Below are 26602 nucleotides of genomic sequence, written 5' to 3'. Positions count from 1 at the left end.
TGTTTGTCCCCTGTATGGCACGCACTGCCATCTTTCCTGTCACCGACGCCGGCGTCTTTGCTGCACATGGATGCAGTGTTTTCTGTTTACTCCCCCACCCCCGAAGAAAACCAAGGTTCTTTGTACTGTAGGCCATTCCCAGTGGTTTAACACAATGGAAGTTAAGTTCTCACTAGTGTGAAATCTGCAGCAGAGATAGGCACTAGTGAAAGCAGGTGTTCTCCGGATACTGGCACAGCATGCCGCCTGCTACCCTCCAGCTCCTGCACATCGACCTACGCTCTCAGAACCGCCTGAACAGAGGACACAGAAAAGAAGAATCAAGCACTGGCTCTTAAATGTTTCAACTACCCATGACTCACATCACTCCCGCTCACAGCTCATTGGCCAGTCATGTCTCATAAATACACCTAAAATGAAGCGTGTGTGAGACGGTGCAGTCTTCCCACATAGAAGAGGTCTAGACACACTGGAAGGTCACGGCCCTATCTGCCCCTCTGCGGTCAGTAGCATCTTCTCGCTGTCTTTGCCATCTGGCAGTTTTGCTGTGATGTCCGCTTCTTATTTTTCCTCCTCAGTGCATTTGGCTGTCCATCTTGTGGCTGCGAATTCATGACACATCACTTCCGGACAGTTCTCAGCCATTATCTCCTCAAGTGTGTCTCTCCATTTACTCCATTCTGAGGAAATGTTGTTAAAAAACACAAACTATCCCACCTTCTACTACTCTTAACCCTTCCTGCTTCCCATTCCTCACCAAGTTTCACATCTGGGGTTCGTTACTGCTTCTCGTTCTCACTCCTGGTGGTTTATTTCCACACATCTGGTCTCTCTTTTTATTTTCTTTTTTGCTGCGTGTTTATTGTACTTTTTTGAAATTACTGTGTGGGGGAATCTGAGGGTTGTGTTACCCTCTTCCCAAGAGGACTGGCATTTGTCTCTGCCCAGAACAGAGGGTGCGACTGTCCGGGGACGGCTCGCTGCCTTCAGGGTCTTCGTTGAATGCCAAAGTCTTGGGTTCGGCTGGCCCACCTCGAGAAAGGCTGCCCGCTTAGCTTCCAGATCCAGTTCTAAGACTGCTCACAGGACACTTGGCCTCTCAGCTTCTTTACAATCCCTGCTTCCTGCTCGAGTTTCAGCTTGCAGGTTTCGTGGCTTTTCTGCTTTTTAAACTTGGAGATGTATCTTACTTCCCAGTGGGAAGGCATGAAAATCACTATTTGTTGGACTTTATGTAGGGTCAGCTAGTATTTTGGCAATGGGTCCTTCAGACTGTCATGTCTGCCCTGTTCCCTCCTTTCCTGGAAGTCGGCAATGGTTTAAAAGCATACCATGGGAGCTGGTGTCCTGGTGCAGCAGGTTGTCAAGCCAGCGCTTGCGACAGCATCCTATGATGGAGAGCCTGTTTGAGCCCCAGCTGCTCCACTCCGGATCCAGTTTCCTGCTAATGCACTGAGGACAGCAGAAGATGGCCCAGGTACTGGGCCCCTGGCACCCATGTGGGAGACCTGGAAGAAGCTCCCGGCTCCTTGGCTATTTGGGAAGTGAACCATTTGGGGAGTGAACCAGCTGATGGAAGATTTTCTCTCTCTCTCTTTCTCTTTCTCCACCCGCCCCCGCCCTTCTCTGCCACTCTTTTTTTTTTTTCTGTGCCTTTCAAATACATAAACAAATCCTTTTAAAAATAATCAAAAAACATCTGGTTGAGAAACCTACAAATATTGCCATGCCTGGGTGGTGGGTACATAGGAATTCTTACACTGCTCACTCTACTTATAGATATTTGAAATATATCAAGATAAAAAATGTTTAAAATAAATAATGAACAAGTATTTGTATAAATCTCAAGGCACAAAGTTCAGAGAAAAGACAGAAAAATTACCCATAATGTTACTTCCCTGATATATAATCACCAGCACTGTTTTAGTACATCTGTATTTACATTTTCTCTTTGCTGTTACATTCAACTGTGTTCTGCCTTTTTGAATTTAGCATTATCTCACAAGCATGGCATCTGTCACACTCCATTTGCTAAAGTCTTTTCTCCCCAAGAGCAGGGCTGTGAATACCCATGTGCCCTCCCTCTAGCTTTACCAGTTGTTGAGTGTTCTGCATGCTTACAAGTAGGGGGAAGATCCTTACTTTCCTGCTGCTGCAATATAATTTATACACACTTTTTCTGAGCCCTTTAGAGTTGGTTCTGGGCTTCCTGACCCTTTGTATGTATCCCCTGTGAGCAAGGTTGTTCTCCGTTACTGCAGCAATCCCAATGATCCTGCTCAGGAAACTTGACATTGGCACAAACTGTCATTTAATATTTAGCCCATATTAAAAGTTCCCCACTTGTCCCTATAATGAGAATACCACCAGATTTGTTGTTTCAATCTGGCATCTAATTAAGGACCAGGTATTTCATTTAGTTGCCTTTTTCTGTGTTATACTTTCAGCTTCTTCCCAGAGACTTTTGTCTTAAAGTTAACTGATAGTATTTCATGGCTCAGTCTTAAAAACTCTGATCATTCAAACTGCTAGTGAAACTCAGCCCAGTCTGCTATCTCTAAAGAATTAGACAATCTTATCCTCCTGTACAGTGTGGAGACTGAAAACTTACACAGAAAATACAGCAGCATTGTTAAATGAGGCTTAGAAACGGTATTCATACAAACACATTTTTAAGAGGTCTGTGTTTCAGGAAAGTTATAACAGTCTATAAAATGCAATCTAATCTACAAGTCTGTTTATCTTCATAATTTATTGCTGTTTGGATAGTTACTTAATCTGAGACTTCTGCTTTCTGAAATACTTGAGAAGTTTCTTAGAAGAACTTTGCACTTCCCTTCTCCCCATTCCTATCTTACTACTCTGTCATTTTCCTAATTCAAAGACTTGGAGAACTTTTCCTTCATTTAAAGTTAGGCCCTACAGACTCATTACACAAAATCCTACATTCTACCCTATTAATTATTTAAAAACCTTCTCTATGTTTTCATTGTTTCTAATATTCTATTACAATCTGTATCATACCTTAAAAAAAAATAAGTTTTAATCTAATCAAATGTCCCGATAATGCCTGGCTTTGCTCAATTGTCCCCTTGATGGTTTTAGTTTGTTTAACCCAGCATACAAATACATTCCCCACATGTGATTGGTTCACGTGCTTCTCAAGTCTGTTTAATCTGTAGGTTCCCCTGCATCGCACCTTGCATTGTAAACCAGATCATTTGTCTGACTGGTTCTCATGGACTGGATTTTGCTGATGGACCCTTATGAGGTCACTGAAGGTGTTCCTCTGTTCTCTGCATTCCTGTCAATCAGGAGTCAATCTGTAAGCAGGTAGTTACATGTACAGACTGGTTAGTCACATTATTTGGAAATGTTTCACCATCAGGAGACACATAATACATGGTTGTCTCTCTTTCTGTGATGAGAGCATCCATGGATGGCCATTGCTCAGACTCACTAATTTATTAGGAGTTGAAAAATGGTGAAAGTCCAAATCTATCAGACCTTCTTCAATTATTCGTGGAATACTGCTAAAAGAGAAACTTCCCCTCATCAATTATTTGGTGTCCCAGAGATTCAATTCGCATTGAAAGAGAGGATGAACACTTCATGTAACTGATACATTTCAGAAGCTGTAGAGGAACTGCACTGGAAAAATCTTTGCCACCAAGTGACTGTCAGTGGCCCACACCACACCCGCGAATCCCTGCCACAAAAGAGGGAGCACTGGACGAGGCCAACGCCTCCACCAGGCCGGGGCAAGACTGGGGCTGCGGCGTTCAGGTTTACAAGCAGGGGGCAGGACTGCCTCAGCAGATCTTAATGTCCTGAGAGGGCCGGAAGCCAGGGCTACAGCAATTTCCAAGGTAGCTTAGGAATTATCCTCTTAGTCCAGTGGGCAAATAACGCTCTGTTTTTGAAATAGTGATTTCAGTAACAACAACAAAACAAAAAATCCCCAAATTAAATGGCTTTAGAACAAACCCAGAAGTGTATTTTCTTCACAGGTAGCAGTCCAAAGAGATAAGCAGACAGTTCAAGACAGGTGGATGGCTCTGCTCCAGGACATCGTCAAAGACCCTGGGATCTTCCTAACTTCTTATTCCACCATTGTCTAGAGTGTCACCTTCATCTGCATGATCGAAATTAGATGACCAGTAGCGTCTAGGAGGAGGGGGTAGAGGGGACCTGGAGAACAAGCAATACCAATAAACGTATGTTTATATCACTGCTTTTCATGATCCATCAGCTAGAACTTCTGCAGACAACAACCAGCTGTAGAGAAGACTGCAGTGATGGAGGAAGGGGCATTACTAAAATTAGGAAGAGAAGGGGGTGCCAGCATCATGGGATTAAACTGCTGCCTGCGATTCCAGCACCCCATTCGAATGCCCATTCAAGTCCCAGCTGCTCTGCTTCCAATCCAGCTCCCTGCTAATGTGTCTGGAAAAGCAGGAGAAGGTGGCCCAAGTGCATGGGTCCCCTGCTACCCAGATGGGAGACCCAGATGAAGTCCCAGGCTCCCAGCTTCAGCCTGGCTCAGCCCTTGGCCCTTGCGTCCATTTGGGGGAGTGAATCAGCAGATGGAAAATCTGTTTCTCTGTCTCTAACTCTGCCTTTCAAACAAGTAAATAAATCTTTGAAAAAGGAAGAGAAGGAGAAAGATAAGAAGATGATGACCAAGAAGAGAGAAGGAAGTGTAAGAAAAGGAAATTGATACTGGCAAAAATGAGGAGTCTCTACTACAAGTGGCGAGCTGCCCCTAGGGTCTGGTTATTAGAGTGTCTCATTTTCCAAAGCCTATCTTATACAAGGTATTCAGGAGACACTGTCTGTAGGAAAGTCCTGTCCCCACACAGCCCCAGGGCTGGTGGATGAGGGCTCTCCCCAGGGATCAGGCATTCTCATTCTAGGAGGTCCTACAAGACAACACACATCAAACATGAACCCACAGTCCGTAGTGAATGGAGTTTTTACTGCAATTGCGTGAAACTATTTTATATCATTTTGCTTTTGAATTTCTTTGGCTTGGAGTCATTCATTTACATTGGGCTCAAGTTTCTTAGTGATCACTTGGAATATATAGAATTTCTTTGAAGTGAGAATCTCTAAACCATAAATCATTTTCAAATATAACAAAATTTTTATGAAATTTTATAAAATTAACAAATAATGGGTTTAATATAATGGTACAGTTTAGGCAGTTAATTAGATACTTTTTTATGTCTATTTTGCCATTTTTCAGTTTATTTTTTCTAGGACTTTCTCTAGGCCCTTGAAAAACTCTCAGACCATAGGCTCAATGCCTATATAAAATAATCCACAGGCCAGGTGCAGAAGAAGTAAAGATCAGGATCCAGACCTACATGTGAGGGCAGGGCTAGCTCTGAGGAGTAAGCCCGCCAGCAGCTTCCCACGGAAGTAGAGAGGCTCTGGGTCCCCAGGAGATACAGAAGCACTGGTACTAATAACAGTAATAAGAACAAAACAGCAGGGGTTGGCGCTGTGGCACAGTGGATTAAAGCCCCAGCCTGCAGCACCAGCATTCCATATGGGTACCGGTTCAAGTCCCGACTGCTCCTCTTCAGATCCAGGTCTCTGCTGTGGCCTGGGAAAGCAGTAGAAAATGGCCCAACTCCTTGGGCCCCTGCACCCATGTGGGAGACCTGGAAGAAGCTCCTGGTTTCTGGCTTTGGATCAGCTCAGCTCTGGCCATTGCGGTCATTTGAGGAGTGAACCAGCAGAATGGGAGGCCTCTCTCTTTCTCTCTGGCTCTCCCTCTCTCTGTAACTATGTCTTTCAAATAAATAAAATTAAATTAAAAATTTAAAAAAAAAAAAAAAAAAACAAAAAAAGAAACAAAACAGCAGAAAGAGCAGGCAGGGAAAAGGTTTCAGGTATTTGAGTCTGGGAATGGTGGTGGCCAATGAGATATATATATATATAGACAGTGAGAGAGAGAGAGACAGAGAGAAAGATCTTCCTTTTTCCATTGGTTCATCCCCCAACTGGCCGCTATGGCCAGTGCATTGCGGCCGGCGCGCTGCACCAATCCGAAGCTAGAAGCCAGGTGCTTCCTCCTAGTCTCCCATGCGGGTGCAGGACCCAAGCACTTGGGCCATCCTCCACTGCATTCCCGAGCCACAGCAGAGAGCTGGACTGGAAGAGGAGCAACCGGGACAGAATCTGGTGCCCCAACCTGGACTAGAACCCGGGGTGCTGGCACCACAGGTGGAAGATTAGCCTAGTGAGCCGTGGCGCCGGCCAATGGTGGCCAGTGATATTGAGATCATCTTACACATTAAAACTGAGGACCAGGGGCCAACGTTGTGGCACAGCCTACAACCTGTGGTGCTGACATCTCATATTGAGTGTCAGTTCAAGTCCTGGTTGTTCTGCTTCCAATCCAGCTCCCTGCTAATGTGCCTGGGATGGCAGTGCAAAATAGCCCAAATGCTTGGGCCCCTGCACCCATATCAGAGTCCCAGAGTTTCTTGGCTCCTGGCTTCAGCCTGGTCTAGCCCTGGCTGTCACAGCCATTTGACGAGTTAACCAGTGGATGGAAAATTCTCTCTCTCTCTCTCTCTCTCTCTCTCTCTCTCTCTCTCTGTCTAATTTACAAATAAAACTAAAACTGATGATCATCCTTTCTTAAAACATTAACTTCCTTGAAACATTAACTTCTCCCTAGGGATCATCCCTAGCTGCCAAAATGGGGACTATACAAGGAAGACTATATTAAGGGGTCTGAGAATGGCTAGTGTGTCAGGTGACAATGAGACAAACAGAAGTGTCCAATGGGCCACAGGATGTCTGTGTCTGGAGCTCAGAGGAGGAGGCTCATGCCTTCTATCAGATTCTCCAAGATTTCTCTATCAGTAAGGTGTTCTGTTGTAAGTAATAGAAAATAGTTCTGGCTAATTTTAGCTGAAAATTAATGTATTAAAAGTTTTCTGGTAGTTCATAAAATTGTCAGGAAGCTCAGAGAATTAAGCTCAGAGCTATGCAGCCCAGAATGGTTCCTGAATTCATGCATGGAATTGGTCTGCTAAGGAAAACCACCACAGTCATCAGGCACCAAGCAGGTGCTCAGCTCGCACTGCTGCTACTGCTGCTATGGAAACCCCATCCCCCTGCAACCATCAGTGCCATTGGAGAAGTCTCCACCTCCCCCCTTTTTTTGCTACCACTGGACAAGTACCCTGGATTCAGGGAATACTGGGAAATCAAGATTTTAGCATATTTAGTTGGTGTTATAAGGATGAAGCTGTGCTTCCCAAGACCCCTGAGATGGGGAGTTCACCAAAAATAGGAAAAAGGGATTCAGGCTTTATGTAGCCCAATTGCATGACAAATATTCATTACAATGTTTTTGATCTACCATCTCCAAAATGGCTAGAACCACTGGTGTAGAGTGAGCAGAGGGTAACAAGGGACATTGTGAAACATTATCACGCAAAGGACAGTCTTGAAATGTTTAGCACCTGGAATTGATAGGCACTCTAAGATGCTTTTTCCCTAACTTCACCTCAGACTTGTTGCCTGCATTTTGAATAGGCTGTGTTCATGCAGTATGAATTAGAAGGCAGAGGGTGGGCAATGGAATAGTGTGGAGACTATGTCCCACATATGTCCCACATGTCCCACATCTGAGTACCTGGGTTTGATTCCTGGCTCTGGCTCCTGACTCCATCTTCCTGCTAATGTAGACCCTGGGAGGTGGCAGTGAGGGCCCAAGTAATTGGGTTCCTGCTACCACGTGGGAGACCTAGATTGAGTTTCCAGCTCCAAGATTTGGCATTGGCTCCATTCAGGTGTTATGAGCATTTGACTTATGAACCAGTGGATGGAAGCTCTCTATGTATTTCTCTCTCTGACTCTTTGCTTTTCAAATGAAATAAAAATTTACAAAGAATAAGGGGGAGGAAGAGAGGTGGAAGAGAATGAGGAAGACGGGGGGAGAAGGAGGAGAAAGAGGAAGAAGAAAGAAAAAGAAAGAGTTGAGTCTTTCTCAAGAAAGAAAGGCTAACCAGTATGTTCTTGCCCCCTTGTACTATTGATGTTGAAGTGCATGAGCAAGAAGTCCACACAGTAGGTTCAATTATCTTCACTGAAAAACACGCTGGGACACGCTGTTGGTAAAGAAAAGTGCTACTTTTATTTGTTCTTGAATGTGTAGGTCCTTTTAAAATCAGTGACACTTCCCCTTACAGTATTCCTCCCTCTTGTCCCTAACCACTTTGGATCCAATGGCTGCTTCCAGAGAAGGCCTAGGAGAAACTCATCCTAGACATCCCAACAATGAGTACAGCTTGAGGGATGGGCATATGGCTCAAGAAGCCGAATGATCCGATGACGACTTGCCTTGAATCAGATCAGGTTAGCCCGTGGTTCCTTTTCCCTGCCCTGCTCAAGCCTCCCCTAGTTGTATTCCATCCTTAGAGTTCCCGGGTTCTTTGTGAGGCCTGAGCTCTGGGGCTAAAAGCGCAATGATCATCTTTTAAGCTGGAGAGCCTTTGAGATATCACTGTTCTCAGCCACCCAACTCCAGTTTTAGAGATGGGGAAACTGTACCCAAGGGTCACATAGCTCATCATCAAGTGTTCAGACTCTCAAATCAAGTGCCTCTGTTACACCTCCTTACCTCTAAGAAAGCAACCAGCATCTGCTGTCAACTGGAGCAAGCAGGTGGTAATGATCAGCACGGTGAGAAAGACTCAACTACAGGGAGTTATGCTGACCCCAGCGGGACCCAAGCACTTCCCAGTCTCCCTGCATCAGAATGGGATCAGCGGCAGACACCCACTAAGCCAGGAGTCCCCTCCTGGTCAACAACACTGAGACATGTTTCACCACCACCCAGGCTCCTAACCACCATGGCAGATCCTAGCTGGTGTGGGATCATGGTGATCCATGGCCCGCAAGTCTGATAATCCAGTTGACCAGATTGCAGCCTGGATGTTTTAAGACCGAAGCCATACTCGGGCTGATTTACATGAGACCTCCTGGCAAAGATGGCTAAAACCTGTCTCTGGGCTGTACCGGAGGAGGCAGGGAAGGGCTCACAGATGCGTCTTCCCTGCAGGAGCTCATAAACATGCTTGGCATGAGGACAACTGCGTCCAAGGAAAGGAAAGGACTCAAAGAAAATGAACTGGGAGAGCGGGAGGCAGCGATTCTGCCTGCCTCCCCAACTCCTCAGGAGGGGATACCAGACAGCACAGCCATGTCCTCGAGTCTAGGCTGCAAGGAAGGCTCAGCCTGTGTAACCAAGAAGTAAGAGGACCCAGAGACTTGCGTCACAAGAGTCAAGTGGAGAAGGTGTTTCATGGAGGGAGTGGAAGATGGAGTGAAATGCTATGCAGAGTTCAAGGCAGCTAAGGACTGAAAGGTATTCATTTGATTTGGCAACTGGATGTCACTGGTGACTTTTATGAAAGACCCTGTAGGCTAAAGAGTAACCAAGAAGAATCAATGAAAAAGATTTCTTTTATAAAGGAACTTGGCTGACAAAGAAATAGTATAGGGAGCAACAGACTCTAATGAGTTTCTTTTTTATTAATTATCATTGGGATAAGTGCTTGTTTGCAGGCTCTGTAGAGGTAACCAACACAGACAGAGGCTGACGGCCCCAGGAAGTGGGAGGAGTGGAACAAATGAGGGAGCAAAGTCTTGGAGGACATAGAACAGCATTCAAGACACATGGAACTAAATAGGAACAAGAGTAAAGGGGACAAGGAGGGACATGGACAGATGTAAGGAAGGAGAAGCAGGGGGCAAGGACATTCTAGCTCTAGGGGCTGTCTTTTGTAAAGCAGACAAGGAGGCCAGTCATTTGCTGAGAGAAAAGATGAGGTGCATGGATAGAAAAGAAGACCAACAAGTTAAAGAATTTCCAGTCAATACTGAGTACCCAAATGAGGCTGCCAGCCATGAATCTGTCATGCTCAGCAGCCCAGAGCAGGAAGCAGGAAATAGGGTGATGTGGAGAATGCAGCCAAAGCAGATGAAATGGTTCTGGATGCCAATAAAAATATCAGCGTGTAGATTGGCCTTGGGTTTGTGCTGGGGAGAGAAGTCCAGGAGAAGGTTGAAAGACCAGAGAAGGGAGGCAGGACTGAGGTCATGGAAACGGAATAAAGGAGCGGGGCAATTGCAGCAGCAGTGAGGGAGAGAGCAGGAGAAGAGGAGGAAGAGCAGGTATTGATCCAAGAACAAAGGCTCAGTTTAGGATCTCAGAAGAGAAGACTGGACATGACCCCATGGAGTGAGAGAAGGAGCAAGAGCAGAGCGCCAGTACAAACTAGGAAGGGCCCAGGTCTTCAGAGCCAGGCAAAGACCTGTCGCCGGAAGTGCCCACCAGGGTTAGTGGCAGGGCCTGCTGTGGAATACAACCTATGGAGGGAGAGGCAACCAGAGGCAGGCAGGGTGTGTGGTCAGCAATTGCTAGAAGTCAGACAGGGCTGACCTAGCCACGTTCTGCAGAACACTGCTCTGCATGTTCTCCCTGCGTAGATTTTTACACTAAAATCTCCTTTGCATCAACTGAAGCCACTCTACTGGTTTCTCAGCAAACCCAAGAAACAAATTTCTCTTCTAGAACTTCATGCTATACTACAAGAATCCAGAATTTACTGTATTGCTATTGCATGACTCTGTCAAAGACCAAAGGACTTGACTGATTCAAGATGGGAACATACTGAAAACAAGTCAAAAGCAGGATCAGCTCAAATGCTAGCAAAGAGAGCCACTAAAGACCATCACTTGACTAGCAGGATTTTAAATTTCTACCAAGTCATGTTTTGTTTTCTTCATGCAAAAAGAAAACAAAACCATGATCTGCAACATTGGTGCCAAGTATAGAGGAAAAGGCATGGAAAGGGCAGTGCCACGGGATAACCAGGGTTGGGGCAGTGTGGTGGGCTAAGGCCCTGTACTTGGGGGAAAAGGACACCTTGCCAACCCCCCACCCCCTCAGGAGCCTAAAAGGAGCCTCTCAGCATGCAAGGTCTCTATGAGGGGGAAGGAATACGTGACTCCATCACACTGCCAACATCCCTGGGCCAGCATCCTTGGATCCAGCAAGCAACGCCCAAGCTGGGAGTCACGCTTTTAACCAGGCATTTCTACTTCATACTTGTGGCCTCCAGTTGGGGAAGGATCTCCACCAAGTGTGAGCCTGTCACTACCTCACTGGCTGCCCAACACCAAGCATCAGGAAGCTCCTTTAGGAATGTTGGGAATGTGGGCCACACAAGGAAAGATGATCTGGGCAGGCATTAGTGAGGTAAGTACAGAGGAAGCCTTGCCAAGCCAACCAGAGAAACAAATGAGAAATTGAAAGAGAAATAGTCAGAGCCAAAACCAGAAAGTCAGTGTACTCCAGAGAACAGACTTAGATCCAAAGTTTGCCTGATCAGTAGTTTGCTGAAGACTTATTTACCCCAAACTAGATAACAGGGTCACGGAAGCTCATCTGCTTAGGAGAGCTCAGTGTAAACTGCTGAAAGAACAGTTTGATGGACACAGTTTGCTTTGAAATGAGGATAAACTCTCAGACTAGGCAGAGAAGGAAATGAGCAGTACCATCAACTCACAAGGAGAGAAGAAATTTGTTCTGATTAAAACAACATTGCTCCGGGCTGGCGTTGTGGTGTAGTGGGTAAAGCTGCTGTCTACAGCGCCGGCATCTCATATAGGCACTGTTCCCAGCTGCTCCACTTCTCCCTATTAATGGCCTGGGGAAAGCAGTGGAAGATGGCCCAAGTGTTTGGGCCCCTGACACCCACATGGAATACTTGGAAGAAGCTTCTGGTTCCTGACTTCAGCCTGGCCAGCCCTGGCCATTACGGCCATCTGGGGAATGAACCAGCATATGGAAGATAGTCTCTCTCTCTCTCTCTCTCTCTCTCCCTCTCCCTCTCCCTCTCTCCCTCTCCCTCTCTCCCTCTCTCCCTGTCCCTCTCTCTCTCTCTCCCTGTCCCTCTCTTTCTGTAACTCTGACTTTAAAACAAACAAATAATCTTTTTAAAAATCATTCATTAACAAAGCCCTACAAACAAAAATTTCCTTATACTGCATTTCTTCACAAAAATAAAGCCATGATCTGAGACACCCCCCCCCCCTGAAATTAACTAGGACATAACAGGACCAGGGAGAGCTATCTCAAGTCCATGCCACTGAAATGCCAGGTCCACACAGTATCAGCAATGGGTTTCTTCTCAACCAAGCCCTTGCTTGGGAAGAGGCCTGACCCCCCCAGTATCTGTCCATTCCACAACCTCACCAACATCCTGCCTGGACCATAAAGTTCATTAGTGATACAGCCTGGAGCTCCTGTTTCCATGGCTTCCAGAACACCCCTCTCTGCATTCTAGGAGAACTAAGGTCCTGCTTCAGAACCACCAAAGGACACTGGGATCTTGCCTCTCAATTTTCCTCCTCCTCCACCTTAGCTATAATTTTATGCAGAAACGACTCCTTCTGGCTCCTGCTGGTCTCTGTGACCTTCTCTAATCTCCAACCAAAATGGGCTGCTGGGGAACGCTGCTTTTCCTGGGCTGGGGACAGCCAGAAGTAGGCTAGTCAGAGGACACACTTATGATCTTTGGCTCGGTAACCACACAGAGGTTGAGAATTGGAATCTCTAAGCGGGAGGAGAGGCCCAGCAAGGTGAGCTGGTTGTGGGAAACTCTCCTTGCCCAGGGATCTCTGTGCCTAAAGCAGACGATAGCTGCTTCACAGTTCTCCCAAACAAAATTCAGGATCCAGACCTCTGAATGGAGAGGATGAAGGGGTGGCCACTGACAATCACTTCTAGGAAGGCAGGTTCTGCGCCAAAGAAGTGCAATTAGCCCGGACTGGTGGTCCGGAGGGCAGATTCTGATGCTGCCACCTTCTAAGCCTGCAAGTGAAATCTGAGCTAGAAGCTGTAAGTGACCCAGCTCGGTCTAGAATGTCAGACCATCCAGAGCACTTTCACAGATACCACCTAAGTCATCGTAAAGAACAAATACCCTGAAAACCGTTAGAATCCAAATAGGCACCAGTTGAGACCTATGGCCTCTAGAAGCCTCCATTATTCTGCCTGCAGCAGGTGCCTCCATCCTGACAGGACAAGCAAAGGCAAACAGTGACAGTCTTTGGCTGGGCTGGGCCAGGGATCATGGGTCTGCTGCATGTCCAAACCTCTCTCCCTTCTTTTACCCTATTCTGAGCCCGGGAAGAGCTCCAATATTTACATTGCTCCTGAGCCTTGGACACTGGAAGGTGAGAAGGGTCTGCTTTCCTCAGCACAAAGAATTCACCAAGGAATTCACAGTCTTGTCAACTAGATCCTCTACCTCCAATTCCTCTGGTGATAAGGAACACCTCCCTCTGTCCTGTTTATTACTGCATTCTTCTCTGTAGTGGATGCACTATGGCTCCCAAATAAATGCTGTAGATGCAAATGGCAAAGAAGAGCACTACACAGCTCAACAAGACTCATCTCACATCCACATTCCAAAGAGAGTAAGCTGAAGGATGGGGAGGAATGGTCAACAGGACGGGGTACCAGCTGCCAATGCTCAGGCTTCTTCCTCACACCTGGGAGATGCTGTTGGCCAGGCGGAAAGACATTTTCTTTGCTTTTTCATTCTCCTGAAAGGAAAAAATATGTTTTTGTAATTAGAATAGCTAACTATACAACTTGGTTACATAAAAAGGCTAAATGTCAAGATTGGCATCCTCCAGAGTCAAAATGTTTTTATTCTATTCCAGGAAAGCCACAACAAAACTCACAAAAGCCATTAACTATTGTGTGCTAAGTATCAGAAGTAGGTGGGGATGGCTGGTCAGACCTAAGCACTCAGGAGGCAGGCATTGTAGAATTTAACAGCACTGAAGTGATTGTTTCAGATCTACAGATAGGACCAGCCAAAAGGTCAAAGGTGCTCTCTCTGCAGTCATCAATACCTCTCCTTCCTGTCCTTCACCAAAGGGCTGAAAAAGATCCCTCCTGGGCGTGGTAAGGCCTGAATTTCAGCCACCTCTTGTGACACCTGCATCCCATATGAGAGTGTCAGTCAAGTCCCAGCTACTCCACTTCTGATTTGGTTTCTCACTAAAGAGTCCTAGGAGGCAGCAGATTACAGCTCAAACACGTGGACTCCTGCCACACATGTGGGAGTAGACCAGCCTTCCAAGTAAATGGAAATAACTAAGTAACTAAATAAATAAACCTTTTTTTTTTTTGACAGGCAGAGTGGACAGTGAGAGAGAGAGACAGAGAGAAAGGTCTTCCTTTTGCCATTGGTTCACACTCCAATGGCCGCTGCAGCCAGCGCACCACGCTGATCCAATGGCAGGAGCCAGGAGCTTATTCTGGTCTCCCATGGGGTGCAGGGCCCAAGCACTTGGGCCATCCTCCACTGCACTCCCTGGCCACAGCAGAGAGCTGGCCTGGAAGAGGGGCAACCGGGACAGAATCCGGCGCCCCAACCAGGACTAGAACCCAGTGTGCCGGTGCCGCAAGGCAGAGGATTAGCCTAGTGAGCTGCGGCGCCGGTTCACCATTTTTTAAAGATGTGTTTAGAGGCCAGTGCTGTGGCATAGCAGGTGAAAGCGGCCACCTACAGCACTGGCATCCTATATGGGCTCTGGTTCAAGTCCTGGCTGCTCCACTTCCCATCCAGCTCCCTGATAATGGCCTTGGAAGTCAGCAAAAGTTGGCCAAGGTTCTTGGGCCCCTTCACCCACATGGGAAACCTGGATGAAGCTCCTGGCTCCCGGCTTCGGATCAGCCCAGCTCTGTCCATTGTGACCATTTGGGGAGTGAACCAGTGGACAGAAGATGGATCTCTCAGTTTTCTGCTTTGGCCTGGGAAAGCAGTAGAAGACGGCCAAGTCCTTGGGCCCCTGCACCTGCGTGGGAGACCCAGAAAAAGCTCCTGGCTCCTGGCTTCAGATCGACACAGCTTCAGCTGTTGCAGCCATCTGGGGAGTGAATCATCAGATGGAAGACCTCTCTTTCTCTTTTTGCCTCTCCTTCTCTCTCTGTGTAACTCTGACTTTTAAATAAATAAATAAATCTTAAAAAAAAAAGAAGAAGATGGATCTCCCTCTCTCTCTCTTACTCTCTCTCTGTAACTCTACCTTTCAAATAAATAAAATCTTTAAAGATTTGTTTATTTATTCATGCATTCATTCATTCAAAGGGCAGGGTGACATGGTGGGGGGGGGCGGATCCTCCATCTACTGATTCACACCGCAAATGGCCACACAACACCCAGGCTTGAGACAGGCTAAAGCCAGGAGCTAGAAACTCCATCTGGGTATCCCACATGGGTGATAGGGACCCAAGCACTTGGGCCATGATCTGCTGCTTTCCCAGGAACATTAGCAGGAAGGTGCTGGAAGCAGAGCAGCTGGGACACAAACAAGCACTCCAATGTGGGATGCTGGCATTGCAAAGCCATGGCATAACTCACTACACCACCACACCAGCCTCAATAAAACATTTAAAAAAAATCCCTTCTTTCCTCCCTTAAACCCAAGTAGATATCAGGGATTAGCATCAGGTACTTCTCTTCTTATGGGCCCCACCATCTCAGTGTAGGAGATGCAAGTCAGGACACCTCATTTCTGACTCTAGTTCTGCTAATTTGCTGGGTGGTCTAGGCAGACCCCTGGCCTGTCCGTCCCATTCACATGTCAGTGATAACTAGAGTTGACAGGCCCTGTACTGCTCTGCACTTTCTGCTGGGTCACCTGTGCTGCTCACCCACCCACATGCTAGCTGCCAGCAACTCTTTACCATGTGTCGCCGTCGCCTCTTGGGCTGGATGCCCTCCTGCATGTAGGGGGGCCACGCAAAGCCCTGGGGAGTAGAGCAACCGCTCTCACTGGACACCTCCTCGGAGTCGGAGTCCTCCTGCCGTGGCTGGGCAAACCGTTTGTCTGGGTAGATTTCCTTCAGCCAGCCTTCAAAGAACACTTCCAGGCAGCGGCCGGCCTCGGCCACCTCGGAGTCAGGCTGAAGGAGAGGAGAACAGTGAAGGTCTGGATGTTCCCTCCAGCCCATCTCTTCCAGCTCCCTTAGGAGCTATACCAACAGCTAAGGGCCTGGCTGGCCCATGCTGCGGTCTCATCCTGAGATAGCTGGAGCTGGACATTTCCTCCCAGGGCTCAGAGTTGTCAGTTTGGCAGTGGCTCCTGGAAGTGACCCTGACAGGCTGCCCCTAGTGTCCAGTCACCGGCACCTCCCTATTCCCCTCCTCAGTCCAGGCCAGGTCCCAAGTGTGGGAGTGAACTCTTAAACACGTGTCACAGGAGGCCCAGGAGTCTGTGCCAGGTCCTTCTGGTGGCCCAGGATCAAAGCTGACCCCCCCCGCCCCTACCCAGCCATGATAGTCTAGGGGTCACAGGAGATGGGAGGGAGGGGAAACAGACACCACATACATAATTGAACTTAGCACAGTTCCAGAACATGAGGCGCACGTCTGACACCACCTCCTCGGGGGTGGTGTAGTGAGCGGGGTCCTTCTTTTGCAGCTTCCTCCGGATGATTGACAGGTCCATGGGCCGCTTGATAATCTGGTAGTAATGTCGGGCCTTGGGGGAGGAGAGAGAGAAAGAAGGAGGCAAAGCAGGGAGGGAGAAGTGGAGGCGGGGAGATGGACAGGGAGTGGGCATGTAAGTGAAAGAACAGCAGAAGGAAAAGGATGAGGGCAGGGGGAAGAAAAGCCCAGAGAAAGAAGACAAGGAGAAAGGGGAAAGGAGGGCTGTGTCCTGTGCCGCTTGTCACGTCGGCGGCGGTGGCAGCTGCGGAGGGGAGGCTGGAGTGTCCCCGGGGTCCCCTGGAGCACCCACAATTAACACTGCCATGACTGCCAGTGGCCCTGCTCTGAGCCCACCCTGGGTACCGCCCTCTCCTGCCCCTTATCCCTGAGCAGCAGGTGGAAAGAGGGAGGCCTTCCTTACCAGAGGGCTGACAGGCTCGTGGAAGGGCAGGCTGAGGCTGTTGCAGCACAAGGACAGGACCAGCTTCTCACACTTCTGCAGAAATCAGAATTGGCAGCAGTGTCACTTTGTTCTGGCTCCCCCTTGAAAGAACTAAAGGTGGTGGCCCTGATAACTCTCTGGCCCTCTCCCCCAGGGTCCCAGCCACCATCCTAAGGCACAGTTCAAGCTCCCAAGCCAGAGGAAAACTGTTGAGAGATGGAAAATCTCACAAATCCCCACAGGACAAGCTGCCAGGTGGAGCCCCCAGGGAAAGGTCCCGAGAGGCCTCTCCTCCCCTCTGAAAAGCCCCCACCCCTGTGGGCATAGCGGGGGCGCCCTGGGAAAAGAACTTTGTTCCCTCACACCCCTCCCTACCTTCTGGTCATATACGCTCAGGCCAGGAGGTGCCCGCACTCCAGGCTGGTTATAGCGGGCATTCTCACAGTCGTACTCCATCTCTGGCTGGCTCAGGCTGCGGCACAAGGTACAAACCCACTCTCCCCTGCGTAGGCAGGCGAGGCCGTGTTAGGCCTCAGCACATTGCCTGGAGCTCCCTTCTCTGTCCCTCTGCTCCAACACAAATGTGTGGTGATAGCATGGGAAATTGAGTCCTGGCCCTACTCCTTAGGGCATGGATTCCCAACCACAAGTTTAAGAGAAATTTAGTAACTCAGGATTTAGTGAATCCAGAAAAACAGGAGTTAGGGAAGGGCTGGGGCAGGAACATCAGGACAAATCTGTATGAGGGAAGAAGCTGACAACAGAGGAAGGGCAGCCAGTCAAAGTTCAAGCATCTACCAGCCTGTATGCAGAAGACACAGCACTGTACAGCCCACCAACTGACAGACCACAATCCATGCATGCCCAGAAGAGGGGAGGACATCCATCCTGGGGAGCTCTGTGGGTCTGGCCGGGAATAATCACCTATGGAAGATAACCCTGCTAGCAACTGATGGCCCTGGATGGGCATGGCTCACCCTGGGAAGCTGAGCAAAGCTGGCACATGGCAAGAGAGGTGGTACACTTTGGGGCAGCGGTCACAGCACAGCAACTCCCCGCCATTGAGGCACACAGCACAGAAGTCTTCGTTTTCTATTGGGGCTGGGGGCCCCTTCTTGGTTCCAGATGTTCGAGGAATGAGTCTGTGTTCTTCAGGAGATGTGCCCTCCACCTCTGGCGGCCGCTGCCCAGCCAGAGAAGTGACAGTGACCTTTCTGCCTCCCAGACCTGGGGCTTGGATAGCATTAGGTAGGCTGTCCTGGCTGACCTAGGGGAAGAAGCAAGTCTGAGAAGTCAGGAGCACGGCATGGAGAAGTCACTGAAGGAGGGAGGGAGGGAGGGACTGAGAGGCCCTGAGCACCTACTATGAGAACCCCTTATTCCAGGACCCCAAGAAGCCCAAGGCACATGGACAGCTCACTCCTAATGTGCACCTCACAAGCCCCTTGCAGCAAGGGACAAGGATTGGCCAAGCTATAGCCCCACTCAGAGGCTCAGGATACGCTCCACAGCCAGAATCCTGGCAATAGCAGAAAGAAGGGAGCGGCTCCTGGGCTGGGTCAAGGTTCAAGGCCAAGGCTGAGCACAGTGGCCATACTTGATCTTGAGCCAAAAGTGGCACCTTAATAGACATGCTGGAGGACTCCGTGCCACACTCAATGACCAGCAGGAAGCTCCCGTCCTGATCACTCTTCTGTGGCTTCAGCTTGAACACAGGCATCTCTCCTGAGGAGGCAGCACAAATCTTGAGTCGCTCCAGCCGCACATAGGGAATCTTGGGCTCACAATGGAAGGCTCTGTGGCAAGAGAGACACCCCTGGGTATGGGTGGAGGCCTCCTCTGGCCCCACCCCCTATAAGTGAAGCTCATCCATGACCCTATAATGGAATTTCTACTCAAGAGCTCCTCAGTCTCCCCTCGGCAGGCCCACATTCTGCCTTCCTGCCCAGCTCTGCCTGCCCAGGCCCTGTCAGCCACTTGGAAACTCTTTGGCTCAGCCTCTGGCCAAAGAATGGAGCTCCCTAAAGAATGAGGACTGCACACAGGGTTCATGCCTCACAGTGCAGGAGCCAGGACATCCTCCCACACCACCCTGGGTGTCCAACCACACAGACCCCACTGGAGGGCCAGGATTAAAGAAGACAGTCTCAGGCAAACGCCTGCTTCTCATTAAGTCATCCAGGATGCTTATTGCCTGTGCCAACCACTCAGGACATGAAGCTGGGGATGGCAGGGGGAGGTTGGCCCAGAGTCTGGTACCTGATGCTGCGGTTCTCTTTTGTATCCAGCTCAAGGGCTCGTTGTTCAAAATTCTCAAACTCTAAAGCAAAATACAAATAAGCATCTGTGACGTGCATTTGTGACGACATACCCTGTAGCCCATACCTTCCACTCACATATGCTATCCATATTTTGGGCCACACACCTGTCATGCAATTGTTACCTGCCTGGTAACCATTCATCGTGCTAATAATCCAACCATGGACGCCCTTCCTGAGAGAGGAGGAAGCCATCTTCTTTTGAAAAGACGAACACAGAGAACACTCAGAGGCTGCCTACAGCTGAGCGCGGCATCAGGCACGGAGGGGCACCTTCTCATCATCACAGTGAGCTCACAGATCATCGATCCTAGCACGCTGGTGTCACCTGCTCTGGCATCCTGCTATCCAGGCGTTACCTGTTTAGTCAAGTGCTGGGACTGCAGCACTGCCTGAGAATCCACCCACACTTGGCAGGCAAGAGCCTCCAGAGAGTGCCCCTCCTGAGCGGCACAGTCCACGCCACTGAGCAGAAGGCAGCGGTGGGCAACAGGAGCGAATGGGATTTACTGAGCTCCCACTCAGCACCAGCACTGTCACAGGACTTTAACTGGGCAAGCAGGGTCCAACACACTTAACTCCATTCTAAAGTGCATTTCAGAGGCCCCCTGCAGCAAGGGACAAAGTCTGCCCAAGCTACAGACTCACTCAGAGACTCAGGGAAGGCCCCAGAGCCAGAATCCTGGCAGTGCCCAGACAAAGCAGAGTCTTTAACATTTAACATTTAAAATGCAGAATGAGTTACATTATTGTGTATAGTAAGAATCAACAACTTGATCTTTCAGCATAAAAAAAGGAGAAAAAAATCTGTTTCTTTAGTTTTCATTTACCAAATGTATATAGAAAATAAACTGATCATTACAAATTAAACCACACTGAATTGAACAAGTCCCAGATGAACACTAGATAGTAGCTTTCCAAGTTCCCAACCCATCCACAGAGAAATAAACCTTAGCCTACCCCTATCTGAGAAGGGGCAAAGATAACCGAGAAAAAAATTAGAGCCAATCTCCAGTGGTCTAAATTCCCTTTAGTATGAGGTACAACACAACTTGCTGGGTATGAGGAAAATTCTTGCTGTCACACAGGAAGTTATCACATGATTTCACTGTAGTAATCTGTCCCAGTAGTCTCTGAAGTAGATATGATTAGCCTTATTTACAGAAAAACAAAGCAAATCAGGGAGTTTGGGTACCTCACCCAGGATCAAATATAAGGAGACAGAGCTAGTTGTCTAACTTAGATCTGTTTGACTCTGAAACATGGCACGTTCTTCCCCCTATAATTACAACCTCTGATTCCCTAGTCAAGCATGCTTTTCTCCCTATACCCTTCTGCCAGGGCTAGCCCTACTGGGCACATTCTTGCTATCTTGCCTTACCTTTAACCCAGACCTCCCAGAACTTTCCGCATGGGGAATGTTATACGAGGCCACATGGATCTGCTATGGCCTCAGTGAGCAAAGCAGAGCAAGTGTCATCTGCCAATTGTGGAAAAGAAATGTGAATTTAGCTTCAGAGAGAAGCAGTACTCCCCGAGGCGTGCAGTCTGCTGGCCCCTGCCTCACCTGGAAGTGATGGGTCTGACTGCTCACTTCCAGGGCCCACACGAAAGGTAGGCTGCCTACTTGAGTCTCACCTTTTGGATTCCGGTACTGCTGCAGAGCCGTGGATGTGTTGACCGCTGGTGTCACAGGAGGTTTTTTCACAGAGAGGTTAATTGGTTCTTCCAGTTCTGCTGGGACAGCCAAGTCCTTGGAAGTAGCCAGACCAGGGACTGTGGGGCCTTGTCCCACTAAGTCAGTGAAGCGGGTAGAATCCTCACTCTCCATCTTTCAAAAGATCAACAAGAATCAAAGCAATCAGACATTTTTGCCATAAGTGGTCTCAGAGCTGTTGGTCTAAGGCCAGGATGAGGCCTTCAGTAGCCAACCTTCTGCCCAGTGATGAGCAGGGGAGATGAATGGCATTTCCCAGACTTACCTTACACAGGGCATTCACCAGGGGGCGGTCAGCTCCATCCCCAGGGCACAGGCTCCCTGCAGTTCGGCCAGAGCCAGGACTGGAGCTGGAGCTGGACCCAGTTTCTGGCTGCATTTCAGAAATCGGAGGCATGCTCTGCAGAGGGCAATTGATCAGACTTGGCACAGCCTGGGTATGACCAGACATTAGGCTGGACCCAGCCTGAGAGTGATCACTTGCTAGGCTTGTGACAGCCTGGGGAGACTCACTCATCAGGTTGGGCATGGACTGGAAAGTGCCACGCACAAGGCTGGGCACAGTCTGTAGGTGACTGGCTGTCAGGCTGGGCACGGCGTGGTTCTGAATATTCGTCAGGCTGGACACAGTATGGGGGGTGCCACTCAGCAGGCTTGGTGCTGCCTGGGGAGGTCCAGCAGTAAGGTTGCTCACGCTCTTGATCTGTGGCTCTAGGGTCCTGGCCAGCCTGGTAGATGACACCTCCATCTCCAGAGTGTTGGAAAAGCCCATGATGCTCACCGAGGTGGAGTGCTGCGGGTAGGGACATTGTGGAGTCAGGCTGACAGCTGGGATAGGTGGGAGGGAGAAGGGAGACCCAGCCCAGGAGAGCTCCCACATTAAGAAGGGAGACCCAGCCCACAAGAGCTCCCAAAGCTCTACTTTGGCCTTGGCATTTTGAGGAAGTCGGAAAACACAGGATCTTGTTCCCATTCCTTATACCAAGGAGGCTGTTAGGCTATGACACAGAGATGGAGTCACAGACCAAGCACACGTGTGTGTGTGCGCGCATGTGTGCACATGTGCGTGTGTGGGGACGGGGCGCTATGACCTGACCTGAATGACCTGAAGTACGCATGTTTGCACACACACATCAGCCATATCCCCCACACCTCAGTCGTGTACCTAAGTAAAAGATCTAATTTCATATTCCTCACTCTACCACTAGTGGCTTCTCTTCCTTTTAAGGTGTCTCATGGAATCCTTTCTGCTACAGAAAAGTGGTAGGGGGTTAAGAAGACTTACATTCTGATCTGACTCAGACCTTCTGACTCAGAGAGTCCCAGTCAGTCTTGGGGAGTCTAGGAAAACTCAAAAGCCTTCTAGGCTTGTTCATACCAACTCCAAGCACCAACAGCATTTGACAAAGGCTCTAACCAAGGCTTCTGACGGGATTTTCTAGCCCTGGTGTACCTGCCAAAGGCATTCCAAGTCAGAGGTAGCGAACTTCAGAGCTACTGTATCTTAATATGATCCAGTCTGTACACCCACTGGAGGAGGCAAATCTCTCCTCACATGCAACTAATTATGACATAAGGAGAAGAAACTTAAAAGGTTAATAGAAAAATAATGAAGACATATATTTCTGCACTGAATTAATTGTTTTTCAGACTAAACAAACAGATCTGATGGAAGGGAGTGAGTAGTTGACCAGTGCTAAATGTAACCTTCAAGAATTTATAAACTTGGTATCTCTGCCCTTATGTTTCAAAGACTAAATATCTAACAACTTGATATCTTTGAAAGTCAAAGGGGAAACAAGGAGCAAGCATCTCTAAGCTCCCAATATCAACGTTACCAACCTGTCACTCCTTTTCCTCTGTGTGCAGCCTTCAGATTTCCATAGGAAAAGAAACACTTTGAATACGCTCTCATGTTCCAATACACAGTAAAGCTGTGTCACAGCAATAAGAAGCTGTCCTCATCTCAGTGAACATCACACCTTGTCATCTAGTTCTGCAAGTTACTTCTTCCTAGGAGGAAGCCATCAGAGGGGCATCCCTCCTCCTACACCCAAGCTAACACTAAGCCCCAACCACTCAACTCAAACATCTCTCTGATACACCCACCAGGTTCCTCTACTGATGGTGCCTTAGCCTAACCTCCCTAAACAACAGCAGTAGCCTCTCAGTGGAGAAATACTTTAAAAACACAAATATGCTTAATATTATTATTAATATTAATATTATTAATATTAATATACTTAATACTTTTGGTTGAATACTGTAATCAATACACAATTCTTCTTAAGTGCTGAAACTTAACTGAAAAGTGATCACTGTTAAATATAAGAGTGGGAATAAGAGAGGGAAGAGATGTGCAATTCGGGACATGCTCAAGCTGACTTACCTCAAACGGTAGAGTTAGAAACATACCAGGGGATTCCAATTCAATCCCATCAAGGTGGCATGTACCAATGCCATCTCACTAGTCCCAGTGATCAATTTCTGTTCACAATTGATCGTAATGATAGGACTAAGAACCAAAGGGATCACATAAACAAGAATAGTGTCTGCAAATACTAGCTGATAGAATAAAAAAGGGAGAGAATGATCCAACATGGGAAGTGAGATACACAGCAGACCCATAGAATGGCAAATGTCCTAAACAGCACTCTGGCCTAATAATCAGCCCTTAAGGCATGCGGATCCGGCTGAAATGCCCATGAGAGTATTTCAGGCATGGAAAGCCAAGACACTTTGGGGGAAAAAAAAAAAAACCTAAATGAAAGATCTCCATGAGTGAGATCCCAGTGGAAAGAATGGGTCATCAAAGAAGGAGGTACCTTTCTCTGAAGGGAGGAGAGAACTTTCACTTTGACCATGGCCTTGTCTAAATATGATCAGAGTCAGTGAACTTAGGGGGCTTCCATAGCTTTGGCAGCTCATGACAAGAGCCTAGGGTGATTACTGATGCCATAAACAAGAGTGTCAATTTGTTAAGTCAACAACAGGAGTCACTGTGCACTTACTCCTCATGTAGGATCTTTGTCCTTAGTGTGCTGTACATTGAGATTTAATGCTATAACTAGTACTCAAACAGTATTTTTCACTTTATGTTTCTGTGTGGGAGCAAACTGTTGAAATCTTTACTTAATGTATGCTAAACTGATCTTCTGTATATAAAGAGAATCTAAAATGAATCTTGATGTGAATGGAAGGGGAGAGGGAGTGGATAAGGGGAGGGTTGCGGGTTGGAGGGACATTATGGGGGGGGAAGCCATTGTAATCCATATTCTGTACTTTGGAAATTTATATTCATTAAATAAAAGTTAAAAAAAAAAACACAAATATGCTTGTATCACTCCTTTCCATTAAACCCTGCAGAGCATTCCATTCATTTTAGGAGAATTGAGAAAATGCTTAATAAGGGGCCCCAGCATGGAAAGCCAAGACCCTGTGGCCAAAAAATGACCTAAATGAAACATTTCTGTGAGTGAGATCCCAGTGGAAAGAACGGGGCCATCAAAGAAGGAGGTACCTTTCTCTGAAGGGAGGAGAGAACTTCCATTTTGATTATGGCCCTGTCATAAGGTCAGAGTTTGTGAATTCAAGAGGCTTCCATAGCCTTGGCAGCTCATGACAAGAGCCTTGGATGATTACTGACGTCATAAATAAGAGTGTTGAGGGGCTGGCGCCGTGGCACAGTAGGTTAATCCTCCATCTGCAGCACCGGCATCCCATATAAGCGTTGGTTCTAGTCCCTGCTGCTTCACTTCCAGTCCAGCTCTCTGCTATGGCCTGGGAGGGAAGTGGAGAATGGCCCAAGTCCTTGGGCCCCTGCACCCACAAGAGAAACCATTAAGAAGTGCCTGGCTCCTGGCTTCGGATCAGCGCAGCTCTGGCCATTGTGGCCATTTGGGGAGAGAACCAATGGAAGGAAGACCTTACTCGCTGTCTCTCCTCACTGTCTGTAACTCTACCTCTCAAATAAATAAATAAAATCTTTATTAAATACATAAATAGTGTCAATTGTCAAATCAACAGGAGTCACTGTGCACTAACTCCCCACGTAGGATTACTGTCCTCAATGTGTTGTACTATGAGAATTAATGGTAAAAATAGTCTTCAAACAGTACTTTATACTTTGTGTGTCTGTGTGGGTGCAAACTGTTGAAATCTTTACTTAGTATATACTAAGTTGATCTTCTGTATATAAAAATAATTAAAAATGAATCTTAATGAAGAATGGGATGGCAGAGGGAGTAGGAAATGGGATGGTTTGCAGGTGGGAGGGTGGTTATGGGGGGAAAAACAGCTATAATCCAAAAGTTGTACTTTTGAAATTTATATTCATTAAATAAAAGTTTTCTAAAAAAAAAATAAAAATAAGGCCCCCAGGCCTGGACAACCTGACCTCTGGCCTCCCAGCTCCTACAACAACCCTTTTTCTCTGAGTTCCAGTCACTCAGAGGTTTTTTTATCCCAGCTCCTGAAACATGCCACGCCCTCCCTCCACCCCCAACCCCTACCCCCTGGAGACTGACTGTTTCCTCTGTGTGGAACATTCTCTTCCCCAACCCAGCCCTTCAGCTGAGCCCTCCCCTCCGGACTCAGCTCAACCGCCATTTTCTGCAGCAAAGCCATCTTTCATTCTCCAGTGCAGACCAGGCTCTCCCAGCAGATGCCCTCGTCATGCTCAGTGCTTGATCTTTTAGTCTCACAGCACAATCTCTGACATCATTTGATCAATGTCTCCCTTCCCCACTACACTGCAAACTCCATTAGGGCATGGATTTTGTTGATTCTGTCTACCCAAGAGCAGTGCCTGAATGAATAAATGAATTACTGAGCTACTTAAAATTTTAAAACAACAATATGTGACTGCTTATTTTACAAATCTTAAGCCAAAGGAATGGCAGTTTAGTTCTACTAAAAACTGAGTCTATGAGTCTCGTTAAAACAATGATTATTTTATATTACTAAAATGTATACAGAATGTATTATATGGAAGACCATTTGCTAAATGTTTTATGTATATGACCTCATTTAACCCTCACAGTAGCCATAAAAATGTTGTTGTGAAAGTTAAAAGAAATAACCCATGTTAAAAAAAAAGAAAGAAAGAAAGAAAGAACCCATGTAAACATGTAGAACACTGTCTGGTATCTTGCAGGTTCTCCATGAACACCAACTGCTTCTACTGCATGTCTACTAATTAGTTCTACTAATGTCGCTGTTGTTATTTTTATAGTGGGTCTAATTTTATACTTGAGAAAAAAATGAGGCTGAGAAAAGTATCTGAAGTTTTTTTATCCTATTGTAAAACAATTTTGTTAATTTCCATTTGTCTTTACTCATGCTTGCATGACTGTGTTAGTATAGAAATACAATTGATTTTTGCAGGTTATCTTGTACTCAGAGTCCTTGATAAAATCATTTCAAAATTTTATTTTGGATTTTGTGAACACATAAATCAAGTAATCTATGAATTCTTGCTTTCCTTGCATTTGTTTTTCTTGCCTCATTCCCCTAAGACCTCCAAGATGAGATAGAACAGAAGCCGTGATAATAGCGTGGTCTCATTCCTGTTTTCAAAGGA

The 26602-nt window shown here is 47.3% G+C and overlaps 1 protein-coding gene across 4 annotated transcripts in view; it reads right to left on the bottom strand.

Annotated features, from left to right (window-relative positions):
- Positions 1 to 8138: 8138 nt before the first annotated feature.
- TRIM66 (tripartite motif containing 66) overlaps positions 8139 to 26602 on the bottom strand; it is a 79318-nt gene continuing 60854 nt past the window's right edge. For all 4 annotated transcript variants that reach the window (XM_089329009.1, XM_089329015.1, XM_008265793.5 and 1 more), the window contains 10 exons: positions 21287 to 21814; positions 20943 to 21135; positions 19246 to 19306; positions 18608 to 18782; positions 17964 to 18253; positions 17362 to 17488; positions 16966 to 17040; positions 16444 to 16596; positions 15800 to 16018; positions 8139 to 13644 (listed from right to left, as the gene is read on the bottom strand). In XM_089329009.1, coding sequence (XP_089185135.1) covers positions 13585 to 13644; positions 15800 to 16018; positions 16444 to 16596; positions 16966 to 17040; positions 17362 to 17488; positions 17964 to 18253; positions 18608 to 18782; positions 19246 to 19306; positions 20943 to 21135; positions 21287 to 21814 — 1881 coding nt within the window. In that variant the 3' untranslated portion in view covers positions 8139 to 13584. The remainder of the gene's footprint in view (positions 13645 to 15799; positions 16019 to 16443; positions 16597 to 16965; positions 17041 to 17361; positions 17489 to 17963; positions 18254 to 18607; positions 18783 to 19245; positions 19307 to 20942; positions 21136 to 21286; positions 21815 to 26602) is intronic.

Source organism: Oryctolagus cuniculus, chromosome 1 (genome assembly GCF_051225735.1).
Source record: "Oryctolagus cuniculus isolate XC-2025 breed Fujian yellow rabbit chromosome 1, ASM5122573v1, whole genome shotgun sequence".
Lineage (NCBI taxonomy): Eukaryota > Metazoa > Chordata > Mammalia > Lagomorpha > Leporidae > Oryctolagus > Oryctolagus cuniculus.
The sequence above is the reverse complement of the archived record's forward strand: the minus strand, read 5'-3'. Positions and strand labels throughout refer to the sequence as shown.